The 13,117-nt window shown below is 43.4% G+C and overlaps 1 protein-coding gene across 1 annotated transcript in view; it reads right to left on the bottom strand.

Annotated features, from left to right (window-relative positions):
- The window catches only part of LOC146856778 (protein CEPU-1-like), a 927,479-nt gene that overhangs the window by 289,997 nt on the left and 624,365 nt on the right, over positions 1-13,117 (bottom strand). Inside the window, exon 4 of the mRNA XM_085647227.1 lies at positions 11,130-11,255. Within this exon, the coding sequence (XP_085503353.1) occupies positions 11,130-11,255 (126 nt within the window). The remainder of the gene's footprint in view (positions 1-11,129; positions 11,256-13,117) is intronic.

The raw sequence follows: 13,117 nt of genomic DNA, 5'->3' as shown, positions 1-13,117 counted from the left end.
AGTGTCTCCCCTTGAGAGATGCAGATAAATTGCCTGTTGAAAAAGGTGGCCAGCAAGGGTTCTGGGATGGAGATGATTAAGATGATGTTGTTCACATAAAGGAGTGCCTTCAGCTCTCCTAAAGGGATGCGGTGGACAGCCAGGGAGCGACAGAGGGTCACAGATAGATGTACTCTTGCCAGGAGGAACAATAATGGGGAGAGCGGGCAGATTTGACATGTGTCTCTATGAATTCATAATGTATCCAACAAAAATGATTTTGAGATCCTCGTTGATTAACAAGATCAGCCAAAAGCCTGCACACTCCAATGGATCCAACCATTCTTTTGAGATAAATGTGATAGTGGCTGTGTTTGTGATCATCCCAGAGAGACATTCTCCATGGCTTCCTCATGTTTTATCAGGAGAGGGAGTAGAAGGGGCTTGCCCATCTTATAAAAGTCCCCAGAAAATCCATCTCACCTGGATTTGCAAGTAGGAAGTGCTCTAATGGCTTCCCCCACTTCCTCCTCTGTGATGATGCCTTCAAAGTATGCCCGTCATTTGTTTATGAGGGATGGTAAATGTAATTGCCCTAGAAAGTCGTCAATTTGTGCCAGAGAGGCAGTCTAATTTGAGCTGTAAATCTCTGAGCAGAAAATTACAAACCATTAGACAACAAAGGGATGAATCAAGAGAGTACCGGATGCATCACGGATGGCTTGGATCCTCATTTGCGAGTCATGCTGGCACATTTGGGTGGAAAGTAATTGGCCTGATTTCTTGAAGTGATCACATTTGCACCACCTCCATTTCACCAGTACTTTTTGGGCCATGTCAGTATAGAGGACATTCAGGAGCATCGTGGCTAGTTCACACATTCTGTAGTTGGTAGTTGTCGGAGACATGTAACAAGAGTGAGCTGCCTTAACCTCCCTTTCTACTACCTGATGAGCTACTTCAGTCTGGCATTTGGTGATGGAGGTATCCTTCATCATGGACCCTTGCAGGGTGGCCGTACCAGCAGCCCAAAGGGTCCTAGCAGAGTCAACAGAGATGGTGTTGTCTGGTATGTAGGAGCGGTATGTCTCAGCAGGGCATCCTTGTGGTCTGGTGAGGTGTAGGCGTAGGCCTGCATACACCATCTTGCTGGTGAAGGATAACTGAGCCGAGATCCAGGTCTAAGCAGACCATACCTTGATCTGTGACAGCTGGGTCCAGCAACCTCTGGTGGAAGAGAGAAGTAGGTGTTGGAGCAAAAAGTAGTTGATGCGAGATTGGGAGCCATGTGGGCTGGAGAGAAAAAATGTGGATTCCTGGTCTGCACCATGCAGAAGGTGCCACACATCCACTAGTGCTTGGTCAGACAAAAGGACACAGAAAACCACCCTGCCTGGTCCAGTGTTGCAATCTGACTTGCTTGTGCTAAGTGCAGATCTATGTCCAAGTTCCACTTGCCACCCAAAAGTAGGGGTGTGTGGCAAATGCTAGGAGCATCCAGGAGAGGCTGGCTAGGAAGTGGGTCTTATTAGTGCTGGGCACACAGATGGAGCTGAGGATCAGAGTTTGGTCCGGAAAGCGGAGTTCGCAAAGACCCTCTGGCCCTCAGTATCCCAGCAGGGCTTAAGCACTCTAAAAGAGAGGTTTTGTTGGAGCAGGATGCCCACCACATATTTCTTGGTGCTGCTGCGAGAAAGGAATGTTGTGCCTCAGTCCCCACCTGTCGGCTGCTGCTGCTTAATGTGCACACCCAATCCAGTTTAAGTTTCTGTGATTCTTTAGGAGTTAGGTGCATTTCTTGAAGAAGAGCTATATATGTTTGGTTAGTTCTCAAGTAGTGCAAGTCTTTTTTGTGCTTAATGTAGTAGGACATGCAATTAACATTGAACGAAGCAATCGACAGGGACACGGACATTATCTGGGGGATGTCTCAGGGAAAAATGTGGGTGAACGGCCGGTTAGACATGATTGGAAGCATGGAAGGGTGAAGAATCAACAGTGAGGGCCTTCCTACGTCTGGGGAGATGGGGTGCAAGGGGAAGGAAGGGGGGGAACAGTGGAGAGAGAGTAAGTAAGAAAGTGGGGAAACAACTTCTGTGGTAATTCAAACTAAAACCTGCACCCAGCAGAGCCACTCTCACATGGGCCCATAAGCATGAAAAATAGTGTGGGCAACACAGTCAATAGGAAAGCCATCTACTGTAGTGATGTTCTTCTCTGAGTAAAAGCTCCAGGTGGGGCAGCACAAGGGATAATTGCGCCAGCAACCCAGGGTCTATGTGCATAGTGGGCCATTGGGGATGAGAATGGATGGAGCATTCCAGCATTGGGGCTTTAAGTGGGAGGGAATGTACGTAAAGGAGTTGCATTCGCTTGAACCAGACTGAGTAACTGCTATAGATGGAACAGGGAAGCCTCCATCCTCCCACTTTGGCATTAGACCAGTGCCTTAAGCGATGAGAACCACAGGTAGATAGGGTGATGGGGACAGAGAGCACCACCAGGTGGCAACAATGAGGGCAGTGTGCTAGAAAGAAACTGTCCCATGAAATGAGTACCCTCCCCTACCCCAGACATTCAATATGAAGTACAGGGTTGAATGTGAATCAGTCCAACATGGGTCTATTTGAGAAGTAGGCTCCTCCTGAATCCCAGGGGCCTCGTGTTACTTAAAGGGCAAACAAGATTTATCTCAGAATCTGTCTGTGGTCAGAGCTTACACCAACTGGTTGAGACCAGCGTGATCCGATTCTTGGCACCTCGAGGCTGAGGTGTAATGGTGGTGTCATTGAGAGCAGGGTAGAGACCAGATCCCATCGTCTGATGGTCAGGCCGTGGGGGGCAACCAAGGGCCCTTTTGTCCATGAAAGCGGCCTCAAGACTATCCAAAAAGGATCCCAGGTCTGGTGGGTAGGAGTATTCCCTTGTCTAACCATCGCAAATCACTCGAATGTGTGTCAGATCCAGCAGGCCATATTTGAGATCCCAGGCGAAGGCAAGGTCCTAGGGCCAGGAACTTCTTAAGCATGGTGTTGGTGGCCAAGGAATAACCCACCAAGACGGAGATGCGGTAGCCATCAAAGAGTAGATGAGATGGTGGTTCCTTCACTGCCTGCTTTATAGCCCTAGCTTATTGGTGGTGAAGAACACAGGCAATGATTGGACGGGTTGGCAGGTCGGCAGCTGTGGTGCAGGATTGCACTGTGTGCATGCATTGGAATTCCAGTGGTGCAGAAAATTGTAGTGACAGCAGTTTGGGCAGGAGGCCCTCGATGAAGGCCAGCATGTTTTCTCCCTCCACCCCTCAAGGACCTGTCCTCCTTATGTAGTAGGAAGCCATTGTCCATGCCCCAGTCTGGCAGCGAGGTATATTGCATTTCTATTTGTTCCATTCAACAATGGTCATTGGAAAATCTATTCCTACATAATTCACTTTATTCCTTCTATTTGGGATCCCAATCTCCATTACCTTTTTAAAAAAAAGTAAAACAAAACCCTTAGTACTTTTACAAACATGGTTGTTTCTCATGCCTTATGTGCAATATCATGGAATGTTCATGGTTTAACACATTACATTAAGAGGAAAAAATTCCTCTCTTATCTCCAATCCCAAAAAGTAGATGTGGCTCTTCTTCAAGAGACACATCTTGATGAAATTGAATCAAAAAAATTGTGTAGGGATTGGGTGGGAAAGATTTTCCACAGCAGTAAACATGATGACTGTCCCTCGTACACAGACCCTACTCGAAAATGTGGTGTGGCAATCCTCATTCGAAAAACCCTTCAAGTTATAGTATCCAAAACATGGGAAGATCCGGACATAGATACGTATTGGAGATACTCATACCTGTGTGGGATCAGTCTACGCCCAACAGGTTCCAAAAATCCTTCCTCTTGCATTTGAATCGCTTGTTGTCAGAGATTGATGCTTCATGGTACCTTATAGGTGGCGATTGGAATTTGGTGAGAGATCCGGTTCTTGATAGGACAGGTCCTCTTGATCAACATAATGCTGCAGAGAGAGCACTTATGAATGATATAATTGAGGACAATGGCCTTGTAGATCATTGGCGTCTTTCGCACCCAGATGATACTGAATACACCTTTACATCCCCCACTCATGGAACTCTTTCTCGGTTGGACAACTTTTTAATTTCTCAAAGTATAGTCCAATCAGTTCAGGAATCTCATATTTTGGAAGCATGAATGTCTGATCACTCTCCAGTCTGGTTACATTTACAAACAGGGATGACCAGACCAGGTCGCAAACATTGGAGGATGAATATTCAACGCCACAAAACACCTAAGGGTAAAACACAATTAGAGGATCATCTTCACAATTACCTTTCCGTTAATCAAGGCTCTGTGACCTCTGGTAGGATAATGTGGGCTGCTGCTAAGGCTACTATTCGGGGGCAACTTATGCGAGATGCAGCTCAGGCCAATAGGAAAAATGCTGCTGGACAGAAAGAATTAGAACAAGATATTGCACACTTCACCCGCTTATACACTAAAAAACCTACTTTACAAAATCATGAATCATTAGAACAAGCCCATATGGCTCTGAATAGTCTTTTCACCTCCAAGGCAGAATATGCTCTACAAAAAATGAAAGGGAGGCATTATGAACAGGGAGAGAAGGCGGGTAGACTTTTACAGCACAATTGAGACGAAGAGAAGTTGCCATGGCTATTCCAGCCCTAAAATCATCTGCAGGTAATATGTTGACTCACCCTCAGGATATAGTTAATGAATTTGCTACTTACTATAAATCTCTTTGTACCCCAGGTACCCACATAAATCATGATAAAATGGCATCTTTCCTTGCAGGAATCGATTTACCTCTCCTTTCTGCAGAAGACAGAGCACTTTTAAATATAGAAATTAGTAAAGAGGAGATATCACAAGCTATAGCCAAACTTCCATATCATAATGCTCCAGGGGAGGATGGATTCCCCATGGAATGTTATCGTTGGTGAGGTGACAGCGTAGTAGATTGTTTACATGCTGCATTCCAAGAGGCTGAGCATACATCTTCTCTAGGTAGTTTTTCTAATAAAGCAGTAATCGCAGTCCTGCCCAAACTGGGGGAAAATCCACTGCTCTGTAGCAGTTATCGTGCTATATCGCTCCTTAATTGTGATATAAAAATCCTGGCCAGTATTCTTGCCTCTCGTCTCCGCAGAGTTATTCCCTTCCTAATTCACCATACCCAAGTGGGATTTATACCTGGGTGTTGTTCTAGAAATCATTTACATTCCTTAGCCCATACCCTTCATGCTGCAAAAATCCTTCAGGATGATGCCATAGCATTGCCGCTTGACGCCGAAAAGGCATTTGATCGAGTAGAATGGACATATCTATTTAAAATTTTAGAATAATTTGGACTGCGGGATCAGTTTATAAATAATGTACGATTGTTATATGAACAACCAACTGCATTAGTTAACTGCGGGGGTTTCGTTTCTGATTAATTTCCAATCCGCAGAGGAACTCGTCAGGGTTGCCTCCTGTCACCTCTTTTATTCCTACTGGCTATTGAATCTTTGGCAGCAGCAATCCACCAGTCAACCTCTGTTGTTGGTATCCCTCTCCCGTTGGGAGAATCTAAACTCTAACTTTATGCAGACGACATTCTACTGACCATTACTGACTTATCACGATCACTACTATCACTACTTCAAATCATAGAGAACTGTCTAATAGACTCTAAGATAAAATCTTTTATCTGGGGATCCATCAAACCCCGTTTAGCCAGAAGCAAACTTAATGCCCATCACTCTAATGGAGTCTGAATCTTCCCTCGATAGAACATTATTCAATTGCACTACAACTATCCCAATTTACATACATGCTCCAAGATAACACACCACAATGGGTACCTATTGAAAGATCCCTCTATCTACTGAATTGGGTCTCTCAGCCCTATATGGGTCGGGTACAAGCGATCTAGATCCTCACAATCCTATATTATCTGCAATGCGTAAAACAAGGCAAAGGACACACCGTATTTTAGGCTTTAAATCACGTTTACATGTAAAAGCTCTGGAACTCTGGAATACGCATTAAAGGGAGAACTCTCTCCTGGCCCCAATGGAAATCAGCTGGCATCCTTACCTTAGATCAAATTCTCCATAATGGAGATCTCAAACCTTTTTCACAGTTGGTGGATGAATGTAATCTTCCCCTACTGCAAACAGATAATTATTTACAGCTCAATAATTCTCTTACTAAGGCTTTAGGCCCAAAACCCTGGATACTGCAAAATCTCACCAATAGTATTTTATCTCCACACCTGCGGGAGACATAAAGGGGTTATATCTGGTTTGCATAAAACACTCACAATGCAATTATTTTCTCATCCTCTATCCCGTGATCTTCGTTTTAAGTGGCAATCATGTCTAGGGCTTTCTTATGAAGATGAACAATGGGTGGCTTTATTGGAAAACTTAGATAAAGGTGTCCGGGAGGCTCATTTAAAATTTTGTTTATTTAAAATACTTCATGACTGGCATTGGTCACCGGTAAAACTACATAAAGCAGGCCTATTATCGCATACTAATTGTTGGAGATGTAATGCCTCTGGTTATGACATAGAGCACATCATATGTAAATGCCCCATGGTTAAACACTATTGGTCCTATATAGGTCAGATTTTGCATAACACCATTCCTTTACATTTACCACTCTCGCCAGGAACTATCTTACTGCATGATTTACGAGACTCCCCTACCCTTTCCAAACCGCAATGTCGTCTTGTACATACCGCATTGGCTACTGCTATAATTTGTATATTAAGGCAATGGAAATCCCCATCTCCGCCATCCCAAGAGAATTGGTTAGCATCAATGATCCAAACTGCCTCACTTGAGAGAGTCATAAATAACATTCAAGACCAAACTGAATTGTTCTTACAAGTAAGGGATCCCTTCCTACATGTAGAAGATGTTTGTGCAACTACTTGCACTTCTTAAGTTACTTTGGCCATTTCAACAAATTGATATTTAATTCTTTTCTTTTCCTCTTGTTACATTGCCTAGATATGACATCCTTGTAGTTCATAGACTGGTACTTTTAATAAATTTTATTCAGCCTGTAACAATATCCATATTATATTCATACCTATTTGCTGGAGTGATCCTGTATCCTCAGTAGTGTATTAACTTTTAGTAATTCAAATAAATTTACTTAATGAAATGTGTAATTAATGTTTTACCAAATTAATATTTTCTTACCTTTGGCTTTTTATGATTTTTGACAATTTATTGGCTTAATACTTTAATATTTCATATACAATATATAATATTTAATGGTGATTGTATTATTTTAATTGCCATAATTTGTTCTACCCCTATTTATCCCTTTTTCTGCTATTCTACGGATTTTGATGTATTTACTTTTCTATTTATAATTGTATTCATCAATATTTCTCTATTACAAAATGTTTTAGAATTTGCTATTTTGTCATATATCTCTTGTATTGTATTTATGAAATGCTAATAAAAAATTATAACACAAAAAAAAAAACAGAACTGATGAAAAGCAACAAAGAAAAGTCTAAGCACAACCGCAAATGGGGATTTAGGACCTGTGGTGCTTAATACGATTGGATACAGCTATGGCGTCTTGATATATTTCGTAATATGAGACGTGGCAATCTTATCCTGGTTCAAAGTGCAGTTATTTGAACCATCCAGGCCCATCCTGGGCTGGAAAACATATTCAATCAATCTAAAATCCTTGTCCTCCCCTCTCAGGGGCCAGATCACCAGCATTTTATGTTTTTGCATGTGGGTGCAGAACGGTTCTGTGTGCTTGATTTTACAAAATCCAGTTGTTTACAGCATCTGTGCTACCTCACTAACAGAGCGAGATATAGATAAAATGAGTTTCACACGCACTGACCAAAAACACTGCAAAACACAAGAGGAATCCACCGACTGTGAGCTTTGCCGTTTGGAGCTCAGGTCCCAACGTGTTCAAGGCTGGATTGGTGATACCGGGCACCAGGCTCTCCCCTGGAAGCTGGAAGGGTAGGGGCCGTTTTTGTCACAAGGTGCTGGTTTTGTTACTGGCGGGAGAATTTTGGCAAAAATGACCCCAGTAACAAAATCCGAAGGCCATTGTGACAGTCTGCACCAAGCCCATGCTGCTAGCCTCCCCTTCTCCCTCCCAGCCTGCCACAGCACACTGTAGCAGCGCACGCACGCTTCACATGTGCTGAAGCCTGTGCTGCAAATATTTTTACAAATATATTAACACCACCACATCTCACACATGACCATCAATCAATCTAGTAGTGGGAAAGTGCTACAAATTTGACAGCCCTGTTGGTGGTTTGAGTGCCCTGCCCTTGTGCTGCTTGTCCTCGCTGTCATATCCTTAAATCTCCTCCCTCCATCCTCTCCTCTTGTGCCATCTTGTATAGGGTGACCAGATCGTGCGACCCAAAAACTGGGACATTTCGCAAAATTAGAGAAAGGACTACTAATTCACATCAATAAAGTGGTAAAGAATGACAGCACTCATCCTCATAGAATCACAGAGGCAGCATTAAGAAAATAAATAAAATGTAATTTGTAAAACCACCATAATACCTGTTAATTAAATGACTTACTCATAACAGCTGCTTACTAGCCCTGCTTTGGAACACCGAAAAAGTGTCTCACTGTTTTCAGTTTACCCTCCCAAAAAACCGGGACATGAGCGACTTTTACCGAAATCTGCCGGGGCAACTGTTGAAAAAACTGGACTGTCCGACTAAATCCAGGACACCTGGTCACCCTAATCTTGCAGGCAATGATGGCCTCCACTCCTAGTGCTGCTTGAATGCTGCTGGCCCATAAGCAGTGAGCAAGCAATATTACTGCCTCCTACAACTGTTGTGTGAACCAGTCATGTCGCTTTTGAAGGCTGGAGCCGGGAGGACCGCCGCATTGACAGGGAATAAGGACGGAGCAGGCCAAAGCATCAGGTAAGCAGTAATATGCAATTACCTGGGCCCATCCTTGTTTACATCAAAGGGCCTGGAGACCGGCCGTGTGTATTAGCAAGGGGCCCACTGCACTGGGGAGAGACCAGTCCAGCTCCTGTAATCTTCCTGTAACCCAGGTGTGAAAAGGGTAGGGTGGACTGCCTCTAAGGACATGGTGTCAGCAAGTAGAGTCTATCTGCTCATTGTGTTTTCAAAGTTAGTACAATTAAATATGGAATGTAAAATGTGTTGTAAAATGCACTGTTTTAGCCTTTCCCAAACATTTTCTTGGAGGGAGAACTCTCCAAAGCCCCCCTAGTAGTGCTCTGGCTCGCTCACTCAGTGAGCTCTCATGCACCATATGGGGGCTGGTCTGACTTATACTTTGTGTTCTGTGACTCACTACTCTCTTATCTATTTTTGGTGTTTTCTGTAACAGTGTCTATGGGTACGTATTACTGGGTATCCTGGTGCTGGTTGTGGTAATCTTTTACTATGCTTTGAAACTTAATAAAATTAAATATATAATGAAAAATGTGTTGTAAAATGCACCATTTTGACCGTTTTAGTCTTTCTTTCGCCAGAATGTTCTTGGGAAAAGAACCCAGCCAACTCCACCCCATCCCCCCTACTCCCATCTAGTGGTCAGGCGCGCTTGCTCGCTATGCACCGTATGGGGACGGTCTAACATATTTCGTGCTCTCTGATTTACTGCTTTCAAGTCTATTGTTGGTGTTCTCTGTAAGAATGTCTGTAGGTACGTATGACTGGGCATCCTAATGCTGTTTAAGGTCTTCATTTACTTTTTACTATATTTCGAAAGTTAATGCTATGAAATATGTAATGAAAAATAGTTTGCAAAATGCACCATTTTTGTATTTCTTTTTCCAAAATGTCCTTGTGGGGGAGAACCACCCATACTCCCAGGGCTTTAAGTGGGCCGGGTCTCACCGGTGCTGAGCACCGGCAGTTTTTTAAAGTGGGCCTCGAAACGGGTCTCTATCGGGCTCTGTATTGTGCCCTGTTTTTCCCGGACTGCAGTGACAACATGCACATCGATGTGCGCGTGCTCACACTGCTCACTTCTCACTAGTGGAGAAGTATCAGCATGACGTCCTGCCAGGGGAAGGGAAATCCTTCAAAGGGAGTCATTTTCTCTCTGGATTTCCCTTCTCTTTTTGAAACTCGGGAGCAGCAACATGGTCGTGGTGTCACCAGGGCTTCAAGTGAAAGCTTTTTCAATATTATATACAAGCCATAGTTGCTGCTTATTTATCTTATGCAACTAACAACCATTGACAAAGCCAATAGTCCTGATTTGTTGTAGATATGATGTTACTTGTTGTATCATATATCTGATCTGTATGCAATGATAGAAACAGCAAAATACAAGTCGGGCAGAACACTATGCTGAGCACAGATTTTTAGCTTACCTTTTTTTTAAGCCACGCCCTTAATTGCATTGGCCACTCCCCTCTAAGAGCCCCCCAGTTTTTTCATCCCACTTAAAGCCCTGCATACTCCCCTATCAGTGGTCTGGTCAGTCATGCTCACGCCGCTTTCTTGCTACGCACATACGGGAGCTGATCTGACAAAATTTACCAGGGCTGCTTTGGATTCCCAGTACGGCCTTGAACTTGTGGTGTTGTTGAATTTCGACATGCGCAGTAATGTGTCTGAATGTGGGATAAAGGAGTTTTGTTACACCTCAGGAACCTCAAGGGCCATATTTGCAAACCATAAATGCTCAGGAGATAAGGGCTGAACTTCCCGACCTTACTGTGATTCATGGAGCCTGAAATCCCCCATGATCAAAATAAAAAAAAACGCATTCTATGCAGACATTCGATTAGAGAACATTTTTGGATCCTTATTTTAAGTCGGAGTTAGTATAATTTTAATTTGCATCAGTGCAGTGTTTTCAGCAAACCTGCATAAAAAGAACAGCGTATGTAAATGAATCGATCTCTGATGATGCTCAAGTCAGTTAAAAAAAATATATATATATTTCTTTTCTTGACCGGCAAACCCCTTTTAGTCCATGCAAAGTAGATGATTTCGGTCAAATTTTAGAACACTAAAAACTTGCCTTCATTGAAGAACTAGTAGCTGTAGTCTAATATCCATGGATTATAAACACATTAAAGATGACACATTTTGTCCCAGCTTTTCTTACCATTACGTGACACCTGTCTCCAGTTGACAGTAGGTTCAGGTCTCCCCGTCGCTACGCAGGTTAAGCTGATGTTGCTGCCTTCATTTACAACGACGTTTGATGAAATTTCCACAATTTGTGGTGGCACTAGAAACAAAAAATACAGAACTTATGAAAAGGACTCAATAGGAGGCAACAAACGTTCAATAAAGTCAGTATTGCCTGGCCAGACCTACAAACAACCTGAGACGAGGTAAATGATAAAATGTTTCTGTAAAACTGTCATTTGGAAACTAAAAGTACACAATACAAACTCCACAATGAAATAGTGCCTCTTGTTGCACAAATTGTGCATTACACAAACAGCACAGAAAATATTTCAACACAGGAGCATATTTACACAGGGCCGGACTGGCCGTAGCGGGCACCGGGCAATTCCCCGGTGGGCCGCACGGGTGGAGGCCGGTTTTGGGCCCCTGGGGCCCGTTTTTGTTACAGGGCCGTTTTTGCACCCGGGGGAGGGGGCGGCCGAGCACTTTGCCAGGGCCGGTTTTGGTTCCCAGTCCGGCCCTGTATTTACAAGCTCCATTCGCCACCGAAGCTTCACTTTTTTCCAGCGGCGTAGAACCATTTCCCATATTTACAAGGTGATGCTAAATATGCCTCTTTTCTCCACAGTCCTCTGCGGCAACGGGTGTGCAATGGGTGTTGCTGTGGGCGTTCCACTGCAACACCTATTGCTGTTTACGCTGCCCCAGATTTACAAGGCTGAGGCAGCGCCAAAAACGAATGCCAGGGAATTCCTTGTCTTAGCATGGCAATACAAGGAGAAATGATTAATTTCTCCTTGTTTTTTGCTTTTTCTGCAGCACACACATATATGCAGCACACATAAAAAGCCCAAATCACCATTATTGATGGTTTATGTGCAGGAAGGCCCTTCCTGCACATAAACAATCGCCCCTGCAGCGCAGGCATCCTTGCAACATGCTTCAGGGTGCCTGCACTGGCACTAGGCAGCTTTGTTTGCACCAGCACTAGGGAAACAAAGGGGTTCACCATCATTTTGTGACTATGGCGCACCCATGAGTTAAAAAAATGTCAGAGCACGGCGTTGCCGAATTTTGGAGTAGCACCGCACTCCAAATTTTTTTAAAAAATATGCCCCATAATTTGTTATAAGTGATTAGGGAAACTCACACCGCTGGCCTTTAGTTTTCCCAACAATTTTGCCTAGGAAATATATTGATGAGAAATATTTATATCTGCAAGTGATTTTTTGCCATCTAATTTTATGAAGAAATCCCTATAACACTAAAATGCAATATGACGGGAGTACATTATTTCTAGCAGATAATTTCCAAGGCTGACAAATTACTGTAAGTATAAAAGCCAAGGAACCACACAGCAGCTGAGCCATCCCTGACAATCTTTGCTTTTCTCCCAAGGTTCCCATACAATTTTTTTTTTTTTAAGTGGTCGTGGGGACCTTAATCCCTGCGGCCTCTGAAAATTCAGATTTAGTGCTACTCAGACACCCTTGGTGCCTTGAGGTTTACAGATACTCTATTGATCCTCACACCGTGTAGTCTCAAGTAGAGCCCACATCTGCAGAAGCCCTGGAAGGTGGTTATTCAAGGTCATTTTTGCAGTACATAGCTGCACCCAGAGGAAGGTCTACTGTCCTCCACACATGACTGAAGTCCAGGTCCATAATGAGGCCTCTCTTGGGATTTGATTCGATTTTTTTGGAATACTTGTTAAAACACTATAAACATAAACTTTGCAAAAATGGTAACAGTTTTCAAAACGTTCGAGCATGTAAAGGCCATATGAACATTATCAGTATGACTGCTGTTAGGGTTACATGTTGCTATTCACAAACATTTATTTTTGTAAAAATGTGGTTCTAAGATGGACGATTGATGCTGCCCTTAGAGGAAAACACCATGCCACCTTCTTCTTCCTCTGTTGGTCTTCATTTGATGGCTACCATGAAGCCTGATTGT

This window comes from Triturus cristatus, chromosome 3_2 (genome assembly GCF_964204655.1).
Source record: "Triturus cristatus chromosome 3_2, aTriCri1.1, whole genome shotgun sequence".
NCBI lineage: Eukaryota > Metazoa > Chordata > Amphibia > Caudata > Salamandridae > Triturus > Triturus cristatus.
This window is presented reverse-complemented; position numbering and strand designations above follow the sequence as displayed.